We start from the raw sequence: 23,598 nt of genomic DNA, 5'->3' as shown, positions 1-23,598 counted from the left end.
GTAGGCCGCAGGCACACACAGTATGTGTGTGTGTGTGTGTGTGTGTGTGTGCGCGCGCGTGCATATGCATTCAAAAATAAAACAATGACAGAACAAAACAGCAAGCTCAGATATCTTTATTTCTTTTCTTTACATTAACTGAAACAAATGATGGGGAAATGAATTCATATCTCTGAGAAGGTCCCACTAAAAACTGAAAAACAAAAATGTATCCCTGATAGCGGGGCCTCTACTCATCCCAGACCCCATGTCCCTTCACCGAAGCCAAGAAAACAAACAGCTCACATAAAAACACACACTTCACAGCTGGCATCAGTTACCCTCATTCATTCACGAAGCTCTGACTGGGAGCACCAACACCCTTCATGAACAGGACCAGGTATCACACAGTCAATTCCAGCGGGACTGGTTCCAGTAAGGCCAGTAGTTTCTTTTATTTACAAATAGATGTCAACATTTTTAACCACACAATAGGCTTAAATGCTTTGTTTTTAAACAGGAAATGATATAATGAAATAATGCAAATCTCTGATTTTGAAGCTACTGGCCTTATGCCTGAAGAGTGTCAATCCCCCTGCAGCACCAATTTCTTCCCATTTTATGTTTGTATAATCACTTAGTGCATTGCTCAAGATTTCCTGAGAATAGTTGCAGCACAAAAAACCAAAAGGCAACTCCCAATATATATATATATTACATTTGACAATAACTGCTCTAATATACAGGAGGAAGATTATTCATTGCATGTGGGTTTTAAGGAAATAGGCCTACTGTCTATTTCAATCACAATTTTAAATGGTACTGAGTGAGTTAATAAACTAGATAGAAATTCAGACAAAAAGGCTTGAAGCTCTCAAATCTCATAGTGCAAATAAATTGGAAATAAAAAATGATTTACTACACAACAAGGAGCGGATAGTGCACACAAAGTCTGACCAGCACGACTGCTACAGCAGGTTCTGACTACATGGGTTTCAAGAGGATTAGAAATGAAAAGACGACTGCTTGTCATTTAAAGCCATTCGAAAATTGCAATATGGCCTGCAACGAGCCTCAATGTACTGGTCCAGAGAAACAAAACAAAATGAAAAAGGTTTTTTGGTCAAAGATAGATCAACTAAAAAGATAATGGCCCCTTAGTCACAGCGGTGGCCGATCTATAGGAACTGCCATGCAATAATGGAATACAGTACTATACATGTTGACTTAACAACAGAAAAGCATGATGAAAATACCAAACAGCAAAGTCATTGTGTGTTCCAGTTACAACAAAGGTTTTAAACCTCCTGACTTCTTCTTCGCTCTGTTCCCTTCTCTCTGCCCCAGAGGATGGAATGTGCCTGTGTTTTTGCAGTACCTGACAGGGTTAAATGTGCAAAGAATGCATTTGAGGAAGAATCACCAAAAGAAGACACGCAGCCTGAGGAAAGGCGTTTAGGTAAATGGAGATATTCAGCCAACACTTCCAGCACATTGCAGCTTCTTCTAAGACTTAAAGATTAGAAATACACCCTGATCTATGTCCAACCCTGGATCCGGTCTCACAAAGGAGTTTCAGCAGAAGAGCGATAATAAATAAAAATAAATAAATAAATACAGAGAAAAAGAGGGGGGGGTGCAAGCCATCTCATTTGTACCCCCACCTTACCCCTTTTCTTTTCTTTTTTTAAACAAGAAACCGAAACGAGTGCGATGCTATACTGGAGACCAGTCTTTGGGAAAATAACTGTCTTTAACATTAAAACTCAACTCATTAATCCAAGCTTTGTTTCTTTTGGTCAGGCATTAAACTCAGAGCTCTGCAGCTCTGAAACACTCAAATATGGAAGAAGATTCTTTCTCATGGCGATTAAAACAGTTGGGAAGGATTTTCTCTTCAAACCCAACATTGGCCACAATTCACTTCTCTCCACTCCTGTCAACATTAGATTTAAGAAAAACTGAAACTAAAATCTTTGGTTTAAGCACCAAATTAAAGCAAAGACTCAACCACTAAAAAGAAAAAGATACAAAAAACATTATTGCTTACATTGCACAGAATAAGTTAGATTAATGGGACTGCATTTCCACTGATAAACACCAGAGGACAGTGAGCCCACAAACTTATTCTTGTGATCTATATGGTATGACTTTTGAATTGCACCTGAATCAATACATATGTTGTAACTAAAAATATACACCCTCAAATAACCCTCCATCTTGCAGCTCTGGATTTTAGTTTGCATAGTGAAAAGCATCCCAGTACCCACACACTCAACACACACATGTCCAGCAAAAAAAAAAAAAAAAAAAAATTAAAATAAAAATCAAATGCAATCATAAAGAAAACAGCTCAAACCTAAAATTGATTAAGTTAAACAGCAAATGAAACATAAAACTTAAAGAACAAGTTAAATCAATTGCCAAGAGCCAGAAGACAAGCATTTAAAATATCTCAGAAAACCCGTTTTCCATATTTTTTTGTTTCAAATCATTTTGCTTTTTAAGCGCTCTCTACATGGGAGCAGCAGGGCATTAGTTCAGCCACCTGAGTGAGATTTTTTTTCTTTTGATTTTTATGTATTTATTTTTTTTTTTTTTTACTGTGGATGCTGTACCACATAGACGCACACTAACACACACACACACACACACACACTCTCTCGCTCTCTCTCTCCAAACTATTCCTCTTCCCCCACTTCCTCATCTCCAATTTCCTCCTCTACTTCGTCTGCCCATCGGTTGCGCAGTGCCACTGGAGGGCGGGTTCCTCCTGGATCTTCTCCCTCTGCTTCCATGCTCCCCCGCAGCTCCAGCCCTCTCAGGAAAAGCTCAGGGTAGGGGGCCAGCCTGTGATGCCCGAGTTGGGCCAGAGCTTGGAGGGCGAGGGAGCGCCCCCTCTCAATATCACCTTCAAACATCAGTGGAGGGCCGGCAACAGACCCACTCCCACCATCCAGCATTGAGTGGCAGAGATACGTCGAGGAGTGGGCCTGTGACGACAAAGCCTCCAGAGGGTTGGACTGCTCCCTCCTTCCTACATCTCCCCTCCCCTCCTCTACAAGCTCAGAAACACGCCGGGGCCGACGGGTACGCAGCTCAAGGCAGCTGTGTCCCTTGCGGTGACGCTGGAGGTGGTCTTCTCGTGCAAAGGCCTTGTGGCAGAGCGGGCACTCAAACGGTCGTGCACCACTATGGAGGGATAGGTGGTTTTTGAGGTCATATGAGTGAAGAAACCTGGCGGGGCAGTGGGGGCACGGGTAGGGGCGTTCACCTGTGTGTTTCCTCATGTGGATTTTCAACTTGTCATTCCTGAGAGAGAAAGAGAGAAGAGGGAAGATGTAGAATGAAGATGGGAAAAACACTAAGAGTCAAACATGATTTCAAGATTCAGTTAATTTAGCATACGTAATATACTTTTGTTTTGTACATGGTTTGAATTAGAATTTCCTGTACCGGGTGAAACGAACTCCACATGCAGAGCACTGAAAAGGTTTTTCTCCAGTGTGTGTCCTCATGTGTCGGGGCAGTTTCCCTGCTCCATGGATGATCTTCTGACACACAGGGCACTGCTGGGGTGTCTGAGACTTCCTCTTCCTCCCCCCTCCCACTGTGGGCGTCACTGCTCCTTGCTCAGCTACAGAGGTAGGTATGGAAGTGCTGCCCATTAACATACCATCATCAACAAAACCCTCCATGTCATCATCCTCTGACAGCTTGTCACTGGAGGGTGGGACATGGGGAGGTGGGTGGGCTATACGTGGACGGTCTTGCAACCAGTGAAGGAGCTCTCCATTTAGTGTGGGGTCTCTTCCTGGCTCTCTGATTGACCTGGGATCTCCATTCTGGCCAGACTTGAGGCAGAGCTCTTCCTGTTCGGGGCTGGGTGGCTGGGTAGACGGTGGGGAGCGGAGGCTGTCGGATGTAGGTGAAGTGTGTGAGATGGGAGAAGCAGGCAATGGATTCAAAATTGAGGTGCTGTTGTGATGCAACCCAATTTTTTTCACCTTCTTTCTGTCTGTCTTTCTTCTGGATGCCTTTTCCATGCTACTCTGTCCCTCCCCTATTCGCCTGGTAGCTGTGTGTTGAACTTTCTGCTCCTCTGTTGTTTCCCCTACTACCTCTGCTGTCTCCCCCAGGATGTCTCTACAGGCGTCAGCCACACACTGGATGCCCAAAAACTGCGCCCCTTGAAGTACATCTCTCATCCCTGAGCTCGGGATCGTCAGGGTGGCAGTGTAAGCAAACTCCAGCAGGGCATCCAGCGCATCAGGTGCAACGAAGTCCAGCTGACAAACGCTTAAACCTCCTGCCCCTTCCCCACCTCCCACCTCTGCCCCAAACAGTCGGCGGAAGTACAAACTGACGGCTGCCATGACAGAGCGGTGAGTAGGGTAGCGTGCCCCGCGGGAGGTCAGCGTAAGGTCACACAGGAGCCCTGTCCTTCTCTGGTCATTGAGGTGGGACAGGAGCTCATTGCTGTGCTCCGGGAAGGGGATCCCAATCAGACCGTCCTCTCCTGGAGACATTGCCACCTGCACGAAAGAGAGAATGATCAGGTAAGTGGGTCTGCCTGACCAATATCAAGTTTTGCACCTGAATCAAGAGTCATCTACATCTACTTCTGATCTGGATGGAATTAGTTTTGTGTTCTTGTTCAGCAGAGCCAAAGTGGCGTGACCAACAGAATTCTCTTTCACGTGAGGAACAATTAAAACCGGGCTTAGCTATAGCTCTCTTCCCTTATCCTCCCTTCCTCATCCCTCCATACTTTCTCCCTATTTTACTAAATCATGAGGCATAGATTTTGGCCAGTGAGAAAGATGACGGGGGGTGGCATCAGAGGAAGATTGCAAGACCCTGAGCCAGAAAAAGAGGCAAAATAGAATAAGGAGAACAAGAAGGAATAATCATCGATGTAGAAGAAAACAAAATGATTGATAGCAATGACGTGCAAAGGATACAGGATTATACTTATGGACTGTAGGCGTTGTAACCAAAGGGCAGTAGGTTAATTCCTGTGTGATCCTTTATAGCATTAGCTGTTTGATTAAAATAACTGGAGAAGAAAGAGAGGGACGAATGGAAGAGGAAGACAAGAAAGACAAGCAAGCAAGGGAGACGGAGGAAGTCACAGGCCAGAGTGGGTGAAAGGGGGGAGTACCAGTGAAAGAATGAGGAAGGAAAAAACAGCAATGGCAGAATTCAAACCTTTATGAGGAATGGGAGAAACCTACAACACTTTGATATATAGTACATCCAGTCCAGTCAGTATGGTTTTTTTTTTTATTATTATTTATGTCAGCTCACTCTTTGTAAAGGTATTTGTCAAGAAGTATGCGTTGTTGGCTTTAGGTAAAAAATCCTGGAACAAGTCAAATAAGGACAGTAACCTTTCTTATTTCTCTTTGTGAGATGTGATGAGGACTGCGGGTAATAAGACCCAACAACACCCTTATTTGGCTCCCTAAGCTCACACCTCACCCTGTCCACAATATCTCTGCTCAACAATATCTCTCACACACCTGAGCAGACCAGATTTTCCACAAACAACTCGCCCTTCAGATTCCCCCTCCCTGCCCTTCATATCCCTCCCATAGCAACTGGCAGCCCCCTGGCCATCCAGTAATAGTGTTCATACAGTGCCCAGAGGGCTCTGCACAACGACAGCATATGCACCTGACTAACCTGCTCCAAAACACACCCTATTAAACACACACGCACAGGCACAGAAGTGCACACAACCATTTACAATACACATGCGTGCAATGCGTGCCAATCTGCAGTTCCCCCCACCCACTATTGTTAGGCTTAACCTGTTATGTGATGATCTTAACGCCAGCCTATTGAAGAAACGTATCAATGTACTCCACCCATATAATAGCGAAGAAAAAAGTAAACGTGAAACCAGTAAAATAAACATCTTGCAAACACTTTCATGCAGCTCAAACTTTTTGATCTGTCTCATCACTCCATCGATATTCAAGCCTTGTCGTTCTTATCTAAGGACCAGTTAAAACATCCAGAGGGTAAATCAAACGTTAGCCCTACCTTCCCCATCTTTATGGGCATGGGTACAGTCAACTGAAGGCGCCGCAGTGTCTGTGTCTTGGCATCCATCTTTTCACTCTTTAAGTTGAAAGCTCGTTTTTTTTCTTTATGTCTTTGAAAACTACTTTTATTTCCTATTTCCTCCTTGCCTTAGATGCGTAACCGATCTCGTTGTCAGACGTTGGGGTTAAGTGTTCATCCTTGGGGATGTCTACCCCTTTCGCACATGCTGTCACACACAGTCCTTCCTGTTGTATCTAAAGAAAGTGCACGGCGTCAAAGACAGATTCAAAGATACCCCTCCCCCCTTAGTCGCCTACGCATCCCCTCTCTCCATAAACCAACGGCCCATTTTCCGAACACTTTCCGATAAACACGATCTCCTCGTCAGCCTCTCCGTGGTGAGAAGGAACCCAACAAGTAGATGGGGTGTCGTGTATGAAGGGTCATCATCAGACTGTGGACGGTGTAGAACAAATAACCTCTAGGATTCAGACCACGCACATTAGCTGAACTGGTTGGGCAGGAAGGAAAGCAGCATAAAATCACCTCAGATACAGCAGTATAGTATAGTAGTCAACTCAAATAATATCAAAGTTGAATTACAACAGAGAACCAAAATCATATTGCCATTATGAGTCATATTACACCCAGATACAAACATTCAGGTAGGAGCAATGTGAAATTTGTATCACATTACACTTGAATTGCCAAAAGTCAATGACAGCTTGCAATGAAATAACAGCATGGTCTCAGTGTCGTTATTTTTCAAGGCAAAGCGTTTTCATAAGTTATCTCTTCTGCTTGAGGCAACAAGGGTGGCATGTGTTGGGGCGCACGCTGATCCACAAAAGAGAGGAAGTAGAGGGGCATGTGTTTTCTTTGTCTTCTACACACACACACATTATTTTCGCATTTACTGTACATTTACTTTATTCTAGAGCTATTGTGGCAAGTTCATTGATTTATTAATTAAAGTTTAGTTTTTTCTAAGAGTCAACAGACAAAAAGATACCAGTGACTGTTTTAATAATGACATTTTTCAAGCAAAGATATTGACTGGTTATGATTCCAACCTTTGAACCTAAAAGGGTAATCTGTAAACGATGACGACAGTACTTCTTATTTGAGGCTTGCATCTCAGAGAAATGCACAGTAATATCAATAGGATATACTAGAAACCATGGATTGAAAAAAATCCAATTGTAAACTCGCCACCTGAGTTTGTATAGGACAAAGTTTAAATGCATCCCTTTGGCCTTGTATGCCACGTACACTTGATAACACACATAATCCCAGGTTGATCGTGTCACATTTGAACAGCACCATCAAAGGCCATAACCACTTAAAAACATCCACATGTAAACCGTACTCATGCAAATAATGACCTGTTGGATAAATACACACTATATCATGTTTGCTAACTTTCTGAAATACCTTCCACAAGTGAAAAGTCACCAAAACCTAAAAACTGCCATCTTAAGTAAAACAGTGCAGAAAAGTGAGACACAAAGGGGTTTTAGAGGGAGCACACGACAACGCATATTAAATTTCCGGTGCAGGGGAGAAAAAAAAAAACGAAAAAAAAAAAAAAAAACATCATGGGTAGTTGGTGGTTCAAGCTTGTTATTTTAGGCATATTCCTTAGAACTAATACGTGTACGGAAAATTGCAAGGTTGCAATGATTCCCATCAATTTTTCGCCCGTCAGAATGTGACTCACTTAATACTGTGTCCTCATAACATGTACAAACAGAAACACACACACACTGTTCTTATCCCCCTCTCCTTTCTTGTCACCTTTGGTTTTTTATTGCTAAGCAAGGACATGTCTGCATAAGTTGCTGAATCTTGCAACACATTGTAGTCAATGTTACACAGGCAGAGACCTCAAACATGTTTTTGCCTTATACGCAGAACACTAATGTTAGTTTACAAGCAATTGTAATGTAATGCATTTGTTACCACAAATAGTAATTGTTGATATCAGTTTTAATTAAGATTCAATACCTTTAAGTCAAATAACAGATATCACTGTTTGCTTTTGGGCGTGTTATTTAGCGCCGTTCTTACTCTTGCCAAAACCACAAAAGCTCCTGCTGAAAAATATTACAAACTTTTAAAATCTCTTCACTTTGTGTGCATTTCATGCTACCGATGTTCGGATGCTATTCTTCCAACAATTGTCAGTCATCTATTTCTTTTTTTTTTTTTTTTTGTTCTCACTTCCTACTCTTTGTGTTGACGATAGAGAAATTCACCTCCTCTGCAACTCTACGGTTTCCTCATCCCTTGCTTTCATTATGTGCACACTCTTCCTCTCTCAACAGTGCAGATTTATTCAGATCAAAGCTCAAAATGCTGATGATTTTCCCTGAAAATTTTATACTTTTAACCTTTTTAATCCCACTTTTGAAAACAGAAGCCTATGATGTAGAACTTTTTGACCAGACTATAAAATAAAGCAAAAACCAAACGAAACGGGTTTAAAAGGGAATACGCAGGAGATTCATTTGTACAGAAAAGGAAATGGAAACTTAAATCCACCTTACACTGTCCAGTACTAGTGCCATGACAGTTAGCACCTCGAGTGCAAGTCAAGGAGAGCCGTTTGTGTGAAAGAACCATGACAGCTGCAAGACTGACTAAACTGGCACACAAAGATTTATTCCTCATAAAAACGGGCTAAACCATCCATTCAACGACTGTATCACAAAACCTACTGCATGAAGTGTTGGTGATGACGGGCGCTAGAACTGTTGCTATTATTTTTATGGCTCTTATTTTCCGTTAAAGGCTGTAAGTTTTCCCAGTCCACCTCAATTATATCGGGCTCCAACACTAAGGGGGAAAATATGACTTTATACTATTCACAGAAAACTGTGGCTGAGGGGTAGAAGGAGAAATGCTTTTATGAATTCTGATGTCAGATGTTTTCCAAAGTGCCTCTACATGTGTGTGTTTGTGACCCTGTATGTGAGTCTGCTGGTCAATGTGAGCATGAAGGTTTTCTCAGTACATGCAGTGTGTAAATGTCTGAAAGGCAAGATGGATATTACTTTGACTTTAACAAAGTCAACAGTTAGCAACAGCAGACTCAACAAAGTGCAGCGAAAAATAAGCTTTTTTACATCCAAAATCGTATGTTTTGTAATTCCACAACTGAGGTAAATTTCTAAGCTGTTGACACCTGATTTTTTTTTTTTTTAAACAGGAAAATGATCACAAATACGGTTCAACTGTCCATCCTCTACAGTAAAGGAAACTGCAAACACAGACACACAAACACATCTACAAATGAAATCATATATTTGAGATGTTATTCACAACCGCAGCACAACAAATGATGATGCTATACAACCAGCGCTACCCCCTCTCAAAAAAAACAAACAAAAAAAAAAAAAACAACAAAGCAATCAAACATGGAAAGTAAGATTCAAATTCATACCGTTTCTCCTCCACACACTCGTCTTCTTTCACCACTTTCTTCTCAGTGACAAACAGATTTTTGAGGTTTGACAAAGACAAAGATTTCGCCCTCTCTTTTCACCTCACTTATTTGGGGTAGTGAGGGGAGTGTTGTACTGGGACACCTTCTGTGAGGAAGAGCAGGGGAGGAGGAAACAGGGGGATGAGAGAAGATGAGAGTACACTCGTCTGCCAAACCAAAGCTGGAGCGTTCAGCCCAGCATTGCTCTCTCACAGAGCTATATACGTGTGCAAAACCTTCGTGTTTAAGCAAAGATTATTTTCAACACTAAACATGAATACAGGCTACACACTAAATGGCCACATCCGGGTCTTCTAATAATACATCTCCTCTCTGCTGGATAATAAAACAAGCCCCACCCGCTCTGCGCCCCAACAGTTTCCTCTGGACTGGGCATTTGCATCCCACCAGGAGATATAAAAACAGACGCACCCAGGGAGAATTTGAATTGGCAATTTGAATTTGTCAAAGACAAGACTTGAGACACCATCACGATAATTAAAACGATTGCACCCTGCCATGACTGCACAGAGGAGGATTTTTTTTTTTTTAAGAAAGAAGTTAATTCAGCCGGTGTTAGTCAGCAAAAGTTTGATCTGTTTTCTGTTGCCCCTGCTAGCCAGCTCTCCTCTGTCCTTACAGTTAACTGGGGCATTATGGTGTATGTGTGTGTGTGTGTAGACGCATGCGTATATTGTTGTCTTAGTTCCAAGAACACATTACATTATTCATTTGGTTGGCAGAGTGGAGGCCCATATCCCCTCGCCATCCCACATCACAACACTACACTACACTGCAAGCTACAGCAGCAGCCAGTTTGCATGCCAGAGCTGAACACCAGCGTGAATCTACCTGAGCATAATCAGCTTATCAACACATGGGACAAGACATTTGGGTGAACATGTATGAGCTGCCCCATAATATTCACCAATGGAGATTATCTTTTCAAAGCTAACATGTTAGCTGTCACCTTGGAATTTTTTTTTGTTGTTATTATTATTATTATTATTTATTATCTTACATATTTGACAACTGTGAAATTGTGCAATTCTTTAGTGGTCCTTTTTTGGCACCACTGCAAGCAGGAATTCATAATTCAAATCAATGTGAATGGAATGATTGGGGGCAATCTGACAAAGTCAGATATCTCCGAAACGTTAAACTGATACGTTAAAATGAAAAACTGGACAGCACAGGTGGTCAAGTTGTTAGCACGCACACAGACTATGCTACAGGTCAATCCGCCATTTCACTTCCCGCTTCCTGTCAGCCTCTCTGCCAATTACCGTCTGAAGTAAAAAGGCATACAAAGCCCCAAAAAATACCTTTGAAAAAGAAAAGTGGTTGACCAAGATATTCCCACACAGCAAGATTGTGTGCAAAGATAAACAGCAGTTCACTCGGTCAAATAACTGAAATAACAGCATAAGTAGTAGTATTTTCTTGTAATCCAACTTTAACAAAAGGAAAACACAGCAATTGATTAGAATGATAAATTACTTCAGTATGGATGGACCCATGCTTGTACAATTTTTGCAGTTTATTTAACCCAAATATTAAAAGACAATAAACATGTTTTTTAGTATTTATGATTCCTGTGATTTGTGTGTTTTTTCTGGTTTGTTTTGTCAGATTTTTTTTTTTTTTACTTTTGAGCTTGCTAACTCACTTGAAAACTTGACAATTTAGTAAAAAAAAAAAAAAAATCATTTTTTAAAAGTTTTTGAATTGAAAACTTAAAATATAATTTTTTCTTAAATACTTCACAGCTGAGGAACCGTACTGTGCACATTTACACTCACTACACCAAAATCAGTTCTGCATAAAAATAATTAAATAAAAGGTTATGTGTTTTTTATGAAATGACTATAATGTGTAAGATGTTTGTTGTGTTTGCTGCAGTGAACAGAGGTGAGAACAGGAGCAGGAAAAGAAATCAATTTGAGGTTGGAAAGAGGAAAACTGTCTGAGATTTCAGAAGAGGCAGCAAAAGGAACATGAGGGAGGTATGTTTTCTAAAAACACACATGTTCTTAGAAATCACACAAGAAAAAGAATGGCATGGGGGAGGAGAAAACATGAGAGTGAGTGAGTGACTGAATGGAGAGTGGGTGTAGAGATACTCTGAAAGATAAAGCAGAATGGAGGGGAGCGTTAAGACAGGAAAATCTAGTCCCAGTCTCGAACAATCTGTGTTTGCAAGGAGACATGAAACAAGAGCAGAGAGAGTTAAGTTACAAGGGGAGAGGAAGGGGGGAGACAGAAAAAGAGAAGGGAGAGGAACTGTGACATGACAACTAGGAGATAAACAGGGCAATCAAGCAAGAGGTGAACACGTGTGCAAGCACAGGAAGTAGCAAGAGTCTTTGCAGGTGTGTGTGTGTGTGTTTGTGTGCAGATGTCTGAGGGAGAGATGTGGTAGCAGCCACCTCTATCATTAGAATCACCAAAAGGGAGTTTCAACCTAAGATGGAGAACACACACAGATGTGAGAGGAGGCATGCTGACAGAGTAGTTTCACACTGTTCTCTACCTCCTTATCTGGTCAGCATTTTCAACCCCCAACACTGTGTGTGTGTGTGTGTGTGATACACTGAGGTGGTGACAAGATGTGTAGGTGAATCACTTATTGAGAGTGACATGTATATAAATTTATAAAACCCTATCTGAGAATTCGACACTGATGACACTGAATGTGAAAAACTATAATGAAAACCAAGAGGGGGTGATTAGGGTATCATCGCTGTCAGGCACACAGTCATTTATCAGTATCCTTACTGTAACTCAGTGGGGGTGTTTTAACATGTCGTCCATGATTCAACCAGAGTGTGTAGGTGTAATTGTGGAGTAGAACACCAAGCACAGCCCAATTATCCTCAAGTTTGCTGCTTTTATTTACACTGGGAGTAAACTAAATGAATTCTTCATATACATATATATATATGTATGTATATGTATATGTGTGTGTGTGTGTGTGTGTGTGTGTATATTTATATACATACACATACATACTGTATATATATATATATATATATATATATATATATATATATATATATATGTATGTGTATGTTATTTATACATATATAAATAAAGACATTCAGTTTAATGTCTAAAAGACACCAGAAACAAAAGGCTGTGTTGTTCTTTTTAACTTTCTTTGTGAAGACATTTGTAGGGTGATAGAATGGCAATATTATTTGGATATGTATTATGTAAAAGGTTACTGAGCAAATATGTTGTAATTTTCTCAATACCAGATAAATATGCAAAAAATAGCCTTTATGCTATTCTTCATTTGAGTAGTATTCATTAATAGGTGATGGTTAAATTCTGGGATTGCTGTTATCTAGTTTCACGTGTGTTACAAAACACTTTGGGTTTTGTCAAAAAAAAAAAAAAAGATAAAGTGAGGTAAAAAAAAAAATATTGGCTGTGATTAGTGTAGGCAGGCATGGGCAAATGAGAAGTTATAGAGACAACTATTTGTATATTTTGTTGGTGGTGGGTTAATTGGGAATTAGGAGGTGGCGAGCAGTAGAGCGTCCCTGGGTGGGATGGGCTGAGGATGAGATCAACGACAATTACGTGTATTTAAAGTTCATCAGTCTGGATTTCCTGCACCCAAACAGACCCAAGCAATGATTGAATCAAGGAAATAAAAGTGTCTCACAGAAAAACATGATAAATAACTGAATATGGAAATCAACAAATCAAGTTTTTAAATTGAATTTCAGCTCATAATACTGCATACTACATACTGTTAGCAGTCATAAGTGTGTGTCAATTACATTAAATTGCCACATCGTTGGGAGGGTCTCATCAACTGCTGATCTCCCACATAGATGACCTCCCGTTGTAGAGGAAGATATTGCAAAAGCTATAGACCAACACACATACTAAGAGAAAGAGAAAGAAATGTCGCAAAACTAACTGATCCTGATCAGTTTCCTCTTCCTGTGCTCAGATGGTCGACCACTAGGTACAGATGGAAAGATAAATGGAAGTCAAAGTAAACTACCACTGTCTAATGAAGCAAAATCAGTTCTAGGAAAAATTAAGCAAAAGACAGAAAGATAAATAAATATTTTACTTTTGTGGGAGCAGAGAAAGAGAAAAATGTAAAGGACATGGTTGAGTGATGTGTCACCTTCCTGCCAAATCAGCTTTGCAGTGTGGCGCTGATGCAGGGAGGGGCGGAGACTTCGTTTTTGGTAACTACAGTCCATGCATTGTGTGAGGGACTTGTGGTCCGACTGACAAGTTGCACAAGTGCATCGTCACGGTGTTAGAAACGTAAGGAAAAGCATCAGAAAACGCTAAAATGTTGGCAGACACAAAGTTCTACTAACTGATAAGCTCTGGTGGATGCCTCACAACAAAGATATTATTTATTATCTTTCACAGATGAAAGGTCGATGATGAGTCGTGTCCTGTTCTACAAGAAAAATCAGGCTTGATTTTTTTTTTTTTTTTAACATGAACAAAACAAAAAGCTAGTTTATTTTTTTCCAAAACGGTGGCGTGTTTGGGTTCCCCCTTGAACGGCATCATGAAAGGGGTCAGTTTCAGCATCATTGACTCCCTTTGCCTCCTCATCTATGGGTGTATTCTCACTTTCCCTGAAGTGTCATCTCACTCTATTTATGATAACCGCCTGCTCAATGTGTACAGAAACAATTGCACCGTTACAAGCAGAGCTGAATCATGATCACTTCATAAGCCTGTAGCTGTTTCTCATGACTACTTTTTTTCCTCTATCTTCTCCGTCTTTTTACAAGAAGAAGATTCATGACCACCTGCTGATTGGTTAAAGCTGGGTGGCGTGGGCCACGAAGCTGGTGGTCGAGAGCGAGGGAGGGCTGTCAAATGCTACAGAAACTCATGACTGAAAAGAGGAAATGGCACATACATAACTTCCTCTATTGACACAGATGAAGTGGGGGCAAGACTCAACTGCAGCAGCAGCAGTGACAGACTGGTTATGGACACTGTGCAGTCACCCCCATGTCATTACTGAATGTGTAGAAATATCTGCCATATACGGTGAAAACAGAGGACGCTGGACACTGGAACGCAGAGAAAAGACAGATTTTCACCTGAAAACATCATCAAATATTTGGGGCCAGGAAAGCAAACTTTACTTCTTTCAACTCCCAATCACACACTCCCTCCTTCATTCTCTCTTTGTCTTCCCCCATGTTCCTACCTTCCTCCCACTCAGTCGGTTTGTATGAAACTGAAAGATGTATGTCTGAAAAGGGGGAATTTATCTGGGCTCACATGCCCTAATTAAAGCATTTACTGGAACTCTATGCATGCATGTATAGGCATGTCGATATGTACACATGTGTTTGGAGTGAGTGAGTGTGTGTGTGTGTGTGTGTGTGTGTGTGTGTGTGTGTGTGTGTGTGTTCCTCTTCTGGCGGACCACTCAATGTCACTTCCCCTCCCCACTAGTTCACAGACACATGGTAGTCACCAGTCACACTCCAGCAAAGCCATGGTCACATGTCAAACCAACTTGCCCACCACATGAACAAATTCAATTCTGAGTAGGAGAGCAAGCGTCAGTAACTAAATGTAACTTTGCTCTTTTGGCAATTTCGCGCAGCCAAATATTGTGAAGTTGTGTGGGAGGATTTAAATGATTGAATTTGCAGTTTAGCAGGAAAGAAATTTTTCTGCTGCTTCTACAGTAATGAGTATCAACAGCAATCGAGATGGCTTAAATCCAAATTTACTTGTAAAAATAACACTGAATTGAATTAAAATAAGATTATATTAATTTGCATGCTGGAATAAGAACCGCTGTTACACTAAATTACAGTCGGTTGGGTTTGTCCAGTGTAGTTGACAGTGCCAACTGATTCTAACGTCAGTAAAAGTTCCCATTTTAACACCTTTGTTGTTGAGCGTATTCAGCTCAAAAGGTTGTTGATCATCGGAACATAGGAATATCACAGACATTTTTGTGTTGTTGTTTTTTTGTTGCTGTGTGATGTAAACTTTCAAGTCCTACACATGGAAATAAATATGTTTGAGCAGTGGGTTTCTGCGGTTGAGCTTTACAATTCAACTTTGATAACAAGCACGAGAAATGATTGTGGGTGACAGATAAAACACGTACACTTCTTAAACCATTATTCTGTGGGGTTAAATATACTACTCGTAAATATTTGTGATTTCTCAAACCTCTTGTGTGCCCTAATGAATTGGATGATTGCTTACAGGGGTCAGAAAATGTGCTTTCATTACAGAAACATAATCATATCCGTGACTTAAAATTCATATTTTTTGCATTTTAATTGCAGGTTTTTAAATAATAATGCTTGCCTGAGGCTGAAAAGGCTGTTGTGTGATGTGTTCTCTCTGTGTAATTTACTCTACCATTGTCCAAATAAGATTTAAAACTTAACAAAAGCACTGTTACTTTTTGTTTATTCTTATTATTATTCGATAACAATAACAGTAAAACTATACAGATAATATCAGTCCATTTAAAATACAAGACTTTATTTTGGCATCATTCCTGGCCCAGCTGGTATAGAGCGTCTGAAGCCAACAAACCACAGAGGAGTTAACTTCCAGGTTGCCTATAAAATATTTAACTGCTTGACCAATTTATTCAGCTCATATTGTTTTTCCAAGGACAAGAAATGTTTTCAAGAAGCCCCTCCCACCCTTTGTAACCATCAGTGCCCCACCAACAACGTATTTGTGGAATAAATTGTCAGAAGAGCAAAAATATGATTGTCTCCATAAAGCAGATACTGGTTTGGCTTCTCTGGATGTTCTGTATCAGGAATTTATTGTTCTCTTTTGGAAAAACGCAGCACTTTATTTGTGTTATATAAAGGGACTCTCAAATCATCTCAGTCTGTTTTCAATCACTTAGGTATTATTGGACTTGACAGTGTGTTATTTGATATATTGCACTTAAATTTCATGGTTGGACAGGTTTTTAGATGACCGGACCTACTGGGTTTGGGAAAGAAAGCTAACGTTATCACTTTAGGATATGATGCGTTCATGTTTATTTTACACGGTTACAATGTGATGTTTTTAGCACATAACAACAAAAGACTATGCATTTAATCAAAATTTTACTGACATCACAATATGCCAAGTGCCAGAGGAAGAGTATAGGAGCTGCAAAAAACACCAAGAGCTACAATTCTGTGGATTTAGTGTAAAATGTTAGCAAACATTGTTAGCATTACATTGCTACAGAGGCACTCTGGTCTACAAATAGTTTTACTTATTATAGGTTATGACCCAATAGATATTGCATTATCATCATCATTTCAAAAAAATTCAGCAAAAATGACATGCAAAAAAAAAATTTCCAACCGAAATCATATCGCAATCAGATTATCTGCCACAACTGTCGCAATATTATTATTGTTATTATTATTATTTGCATATCATGCAGACTTAACAAGAAAGTGAAACAACTTCTTAAACGTTACAGCTAATAATTGATCAGTGCTAAATGTTGTAAATTTAACATGTAGCTTTAAGCAAACACTTCAGTTTAACAAACAAGCAAGCAAAAAAAAAAAAAAAAAATTATGCAAATAACTTAAAATCATTGTGTTAAGACCGGTTTTCATCTGTTATCTCCACTCCCCTGTTATTAAATTTCATATGACCTGAATAAAAGTCAAGCTTGTACACAAAATCATCTCAAATGTTCCTGTGTGCTTCAAACAAGGTTTCTGTAAAATCCTTAAAAAGCTTCTGAACTCACTCTCAACACGCACCTCCTCAAAGTCAGTGTGCCGATTATGAATGTCTCCCTGAGACTGACAAGCACAGCCACTTTTTACAACCATCTTCATCTCAATTATTCTTCACATTAATTGTGATTTTATGACTGTGTAGAAACAGGTGCTGAACCCCATCAGAGTCTTTGGCAGCGGGCATTTTTCATTATGGCGATGCTGAGACACCTGTATACTTCACTGCTTGGTAATTGGCCTAATATCTGTGGAAACCTCCTCCCACCACAGCTTTCTGAAACCAACAATGCGACATTCACACCAGTTTTTCACACTGGGACTGTTCAAATGTGTGACTTTCTCTAGTTTCTTTAGTTTCTTACATTTGTCACTTTTCATGTTAACACAACAGCAACACTGTAAGGTTGTTCCCTCTGTTTCAACCTGCCTCCTGAAGCACCTCCTGCCTTTACAAGCGTTCAGTAGACTGTTCCTAAGGTTATAGATAAAGATGATCGCTTTCCTTCGTACGTTTATAAGCTAACTTTTTTTTTTTAGTACAGGGCACTTGCTAAGATGTTGACAACGTAAATAAAAATGTGTTGGTAAGGATAATAAGACTATTTCTGAGATTTAGGGTGCATCAGATATGGTGTGTCGGTCTTACCTCCAGTCCATAAACCCAGGAAGAGATGGGTGACTTTCTCTCTCTCTCTCTCTCTCTCTCTCTCGATCGCTCAATCACCTCCCTGCTCTTTGGTTTTTTGTTCAGGCGATGGCAGAGGTCATATACCTGAAGGAAAAGAAAAGGTGCTTTTAAAAAAATATAAACCTGATTTAATTTGAGTGTTATTTAATTAAAAAAGGGGTGCAAAGAGTCGCACTCCTAAGCGTGAACAGAGATGGGAGGCACGATGATATGATACCAAAGAAAGACAAAGTGCTGACAAAGAAATCTTGTTGTCCTTTCATTTGCGAAACAGGTTGCAGTTCGATTACAGTGCATGTGGATGAACACAGAAACTCCCACACGCTATCATTTAATGCATCAGATGTAATTTGGAGTGGAGTGGGGGGTTCTTGTAAAAGACGCCGAATGAAACCGACCGCTTCCTACTTTGACTTCTTATGAAAAGAAGTTCAGCAGAGTTGGGAAAGCCCACACACACACACACACACACCCCTACGTATTGCTGTGAAAATGATAAATACCATACTGTACAGGAGTAATGACGTAAAGATTTTTATAATTTCCGAAGAGCTTTGAGAAATAATCCAAAGGTCTAGGAAGGTGAAAAAAATCATCACAGGTCTGTAAGATCATTAAACATATATTGGTGAGGTGTTAGAGCAAACATAGCTATCAGCAATTATAAAGAAAGAGCTGGGCCTGTGGAAAGCAGAGGGAGACAGAGGTCATGCCAGGACAGCACGAATGGGGGATGAAGTGCAGATGTCTAATTATGTTGCAGACAAAGTTGGGGCGAAGAGAGCTGGCATCAAGGATTTATTTCAAAACTCTGATGGCTCTTCCATGTGTGGGAAACCACCCCAGTAAGAGGAACCATTAGAAATGTCCATTCGCAGGATGGTGGTATGTAAGCCTGGCACAATGGCAAAGCTCTAAGACAGCGAGACAAAGAAAACAAAAATAATGGAGACTTTCATTGCCTTCAGTCAAAACTTTGCCCACAGCTTGAGGTTGTAGCCAATGTGTCAGCCACCCACTCCGGTCTTCAGACTGAGAGGTGAGCCAGGGAGCAAAACAAAAAAACAAAAACTAATTTGACATCACCTGAGCCTAGAAGACATGAGACATTAACTCCCTGCATGGACTCCTAAAGATTTACCGAAGCAGGCTGTGCCCCACACCGGGAAACCAAACTGAAGCCAGTTGAGCTTGTTAGGCCGGTCGGTCAGAGGGGCGAGTCAGCTACACACACATCTACCTCTGTAATGACACACAAAAGCCCACTGGCATAGACAGGCAGAGGCCTTAACCTAACATTACAGCCTGAGAACATCCTATTGTAACACAGGAGAGTGCCGGGATTAAAATAAAACACTGGGTGCGCCATGGGGAGTATGATGATGATGATGATGATGATGATTAACAGACCACTGAAGGGAGCTCATTTAGGTGCAGGAGGCTAAATCCAACAGATCCTGCGTGCCCATGAGCGGCAGAGAGGCAGGTAATGTGCGTGAGAGCAGGTTAGGTTTTGGATGTCAGCCGGTGTTCTCGGCTATAATTAGCATTCTCCAGAAACGTACCCGCCGACCCCGCTCTCTCTCACCTGGGCCGCGGCGGAGGCACCTGCTCCAACACACAGCCCACACCTTTCATTCGGAGCGCCTAAAAAGTCTTGACGCGCACCGCTTGTATAATAAAGGGGAATAAATGTCGAGAGGAGTTACCGAATACCCGTGACGTGGGTAGTCCTCCCGTGACCCCGATCACAGCTGAGGGAGGGGGAGGGGGGGAGGGGGAGGAGGGGGAGGCTGGAGATACAGGCGAGCCGGCTCTGTCATGGTAAACACATTCAACCCAAACATGCGTCCTAAGTGGGAGATTTCGGCTGCAGGCAGGTGAAGCGCTTACCTGAGCGCCAGTGCGGCACCTGTCCTGACTCGTCGCCTCCCACCTGACCGGCCTCCACACTTCCTGGATTATTTCGTCCCTCCCTGCCGACTTCTTCTAACTTCTTCTTCTTCTTCTTCTTCTTCTTCTTCTTTACTCTTGCAGCTCCGGTCCTTTCTTTTCCGCTGCTCCCTCCGTCCTCGGCCGTCGACAGCCCGGACTTTTTCTTTTTCTGCCCCCAGCAGAACAGCGCGTCGTCGCTTTCCTTCTCGGTGCTCTGTCCGCTCCTCTGTCTGCAGACCGCCGGCTCTCAGGGCTGCTCTGACCCCCCTGTCGGCTCGCTGTCCTCCGCTGGCCCACTCCCACTCCCGGCTCCTCCTTTCTGAGAACCAGGAAGCGGCTTGCCCTACTTACACCCAGCCGCGGATTGGCTCTGGCAGGGCAGGAGAAGAGACCGCCGGGGTGGGCAGGGCACAGGAGAGAAGGAGGAGTGAGTGAGTGTGAGTGTGTGTGTGTGAGTGTTTGTGTGCGTGTGTGTGCGTGTGTGTGTATATGTGTGTGTGGGGGGGGTGTCTGGCTGCGGTGAGGTGCGATAGGCCGGCGGCGGTGTCCTTTGGCCGGAGGGAGGAGAGGTGGGCAGACTTTGCAGACCCCTCTCCTCCTCCTCCCCTCCCCTCCTCTCCTCCTCCCCTCCCCTCCTCTCCTCCTCCTCTCCTCTCCTCCTCTCCTCTCCTCCTCCCCTCCCCTCCTCTCCTCCTCCTCTCCTCCCCTCCTCTCCTCTCCTCTCCTCCTCCCCTCCTCTCCTCCTCCTCTCCTCTCCTCTCCTCTCCTCTCCTCCTCCTCTCCTCTCCTCCTCTCGTCTCCTCCTCCCCTCCTCTCCTCCTCTCCTCTCCTCCCCTCCTCTCCTCTCCTCCTCCCCTCCTCTCCTCTCCTCCTCTCCTCCCCTCCCCTCCTCTCCTCTCCTCCTCTCCTCCTCCTCTTCCTCTCCTCCGGGCATCACCGCGCAGAGGTGGCTCGGGTACCGCGGCCAGCGAAAGCGGATTGAGGGATATCTGCCTATTGCTTCGACTATGTGAACGCATTTTCAGTGGAAATAGCCTCAGTGCAGCCCCTCCTCATGACTCAGCTATATTCCCTCAAAAGCCATCTGGAGCCGTCCGCCCGCAGCCAGCACAGATACCGGCTCCAGGCGACGGTCGTGCCTGAGGCTGAGTCAAGTTAAGCGGAACCTGCTATGATAAATGAAACTCACAGAGGATGTGTCACATCCATTGCGAGGGCAGAAAAGGGCAACACTAGATCACCAGGGACTTTTTAATGCTGATGACTTTTTGTGAATCAGTTAAGAGAAGCAACAAAAGACAACACAAACATGGCCTCTGTAAGATCACAAAAAACCATGTCTTATATGAGAAAACTTGTTTCCATAGAGAGAGGAGGGAGGTATATATATAAGTATTCAGGTGACACATGTACTGACACTTAACAGCAGCCTCGTTTCGCAGCAGACAAACTCAGCCTGCAGATTTGGGCACATGTATCCTGTTTGAAGTGGTTATGGGGCTGGGAATCACCTCGCTCTTTCAAAGATCTGAATCTCGTCCCCGTCAACTGTTGCTCCTGGATTGTGTCGTGGTGGGTTTGAAGTAAGAGTGCAGGAAGTCTATATATAATTTTGCGGTGAGTTCAGCCAGCCCACCCTTTACCACCCCCCCAAATCTGTGCTTTTTCTGTGGTCGATCTGCCAAGACCTAAAACTACATGTGGCGCTCATGTTCCATAGATGCAGCTCCTCAGTTTGTCTTAGAGCAGAGCTTCTCAGCTGGTCGAGGCCTCCATGGAGTCATGTCTTATGAGATGATAAACACGGAATATTCTGACTATAGAGTAACTGTATCTTATTACAAATTAAGAGAATAATTTAAAATCAAAGTCATGCAAGATAAAAGGCATTACCTCCACCAAACTGTCCTTAAAGCATCAAAGACAAGACTCATTATGCAGCACAATGAACCCTGACATTATTATGAATGATTATTATTGATGCTGGAACTCGTGCCACAGCAGCATTTCAGGATTGTTGTGGGTTAATGTGAAGCTAATTGAATTCCTTTATTATTATGGGTCATTGCTTTGGTTTAGAATATTTATCTGCAAATTAAACCTGAAATGTTTTTTTTTTCCTTCAATACAGTGCAGCAGAAGTAAAAACATGAAACAGAAATTCTAAGTAAGAATAAATTAGCTGTTTCTTCAGTACAGTGCTTTAGTAGATATATTATGTTAAATAGCTGCTTTTCATAGTTGAATCCTAGATGTGTTTTGTTTTTTTTTAGGCTTATAAAATCTCTTCAAGTGAACAAAATAAGAAGGTAGCATTGAATCTGCAACCTTTGAAAAGGGGCCCATGAACAGACTCTTCACTACTATTTAAGTTGGGAGCCAGCATGAGAGGAGAGATCCTTCAGGTTGTTTGTGGATGAATTAATTGAGGATTATATCAATCCAGTGATTAAACTAGCAGGATAAATACAGACACTGTTGTGTAATGAGAAGTGAAATGCTCCTAATTTTGAGCTTTCGGGCCCTCAGACTCTCTGGCAGACTAGTTTCCAGTGCAGCCTGGGAGTAAACACTTCCACTGGAGTCTATTTCAGAGCCAGAACGCCAGGCAGCAATTACAGTGCTGTTTATCCCCCACCTCTATTCATGGCTGGTAATCCAGGCTGGTCTGCCCCATAACCTCTTCCACACTGCCCCCTTGCTCTCTAGCGGCCCCTCCTCTTCACTTTGGATTTCTCTACTAATTCTCCTGTTCCCACATGTTTAAGACATAACACTTAAGTAATATAAAGGCGCTATTGTGCAAAGATCTGATAATTAAAATGTCATCGCCATCTAGTGGATACACTGCATCCAGCAGGTGTCTGTCCAAATGGGGCCTGCGCTGTTAATCTCGGTTCCTCCTACTTACCTTCCTCTATTGCACCGCAAAAGCACACAAACAAATGGTCAGAAATCGAGTACACAAAACGTCTTTGTGATATTTTTCCACTGCCTGCCGCCTCGCAATTAAAATGGCAGCAAAAGTGCCAAACAGCAGAGCCACAAGTCCTCAATATTTACAGCTACAAGGCAATCATCCTTTTACTGGCAAATTAATGCAACCCAGCAGGGGCTATTCAAGTAGTGTGAAAATAATAACAAGTGTAAATCCAGTATGTTAATTCCTCTTAACTGGGTGAGGTGAAAAATAATTCTGCCACCTACATGGATTGAAGGGCTCTTAAAAACCTCTTGTGTGTTGATGACAGACAATAGGGAAAATAAATGGGGAAGCTGAAGTTTAAGGCAAGGCAAACAGCTACATCAGTCACTTTAATCTGCTCTCATGAAGGCAAATTGGCCATTTATTCAATTACAGTCACGACTAGCAGAGATTTAGGTGTCCCCACATACACAAGCTTTACTCCCTAAAACCTTACAATCTCACTAATTAAGAATAGGTTAGTAGAATACCTAGGATTATCCAATATTTTACAAAAAAACAAAAATAAGGAAAAATACTTACATAAATGTGTGTGGCAGTTGTAGCTCCTCAATAGTTCTTCCATTACTGCATGATGGTTCTCTACTGTGAAGGTTTTAGTATTTTTTGTCATGGTTTTGAGTATGCTTCACTCAGATTTCTGCTTCCACTCAAATTCAATGAAAGCTAATTAGATTTACTTTCTGGAGTTCACAACCAGAACCAGCCACCGCTGAGAACATGG

General features: G+C 41.9%; 1 protein-coding gene across 4 annotated transcripts; it reads right to left on the bottom strand.

Annotated features, from left to right (window-relative positions):
• Positions 1-100: 100 nt before the first annotated feature.
• Positions 101-20,264, bottom strand: zbtb7b (zinc finger and BTB domain containing 7B). 4 transcript variants are annotated; one of them, XM_029505259.1, is made up of 4 exons: positions 19,847-20,264; positions 17,912-18,037; positions 3,436-4,514; positions 101-3,291 (listed from the first exon to the last, which is right to left on the bottom strand). In XM_029505259.1, the coding sequence occupies exons 3-4, from the start codon at positions 4,506-4,508 to the stop codon at positions 2,661-2,663; spliced, it is 1,704 nt and encodes a 567-aa protein (XP_029361119.1). In that variant the 5' UTR covers positions 4,509-4,514; positions 17,912-18,037; positions 19,847-20,264; the 3' UTR covers positions 101-2,660. The 4 variants fall into 4 exon arrangements, 2 of the variants coding, with proteins under 2 accessions (XP_029361119.1, XP_029361118.1); XM_029505258.1 differs by lacking the exons at positions 17,912-18,037; positions 19,847-20,264 and adding an exon at positions 6,031-6,271; XR_003840884.1 differs by lacking the exons at positions 101-3,291; positions 3,436-4,514 and adding an exon at positions 9,490-9,626.
• Positions 20,265-23,598: the final 3,334 nt, after the last annotated feature.

Source organism: Echeneis naucrates, chromosome 6 (assembly GCF_900963305.1).
Source record: "Echeneis naucrates chromosome 6, fEcheNa1.1, whole genome shotgun sequence".
Lineage (NCBI taxonomy): Eukaryota > Metazoa > Chordata > Actinopteri > Carangiformes > Echeneidae > Echeneis > Echeneis naucrates.
The sequence above is the reverse complement of the archived record's forward strand: the minus strand, read 5'-3'. Positions and strand labels throughout refer to the sequence as shown.

Excerpts from the sequence above, each read along its gene's own strand:
- zbtb7b (XM_029505258.1), bottom strand. The coding sequence starts at position 6,099 with ATGGATGCCAAGACACAGACACTGCGGCGCCTTCAGTTGACTGTACCC. Across the intron at positions 4,515-6,030 it reads TGCCCATAAAGATGGGGAAG|GTGGCAATGTCTCCAGGAGA; the intron begins GTAGGGCTAACG and ends TCTTTCGTGCAG. Across the intron at positions 3,292-3,435 it reads TGTGGAGTTCGTTTCACCCG|GAATGACAAGTTGAAAATCC; the intron begins GTACAGGAAATT and ends TTTCTCTCTCAG.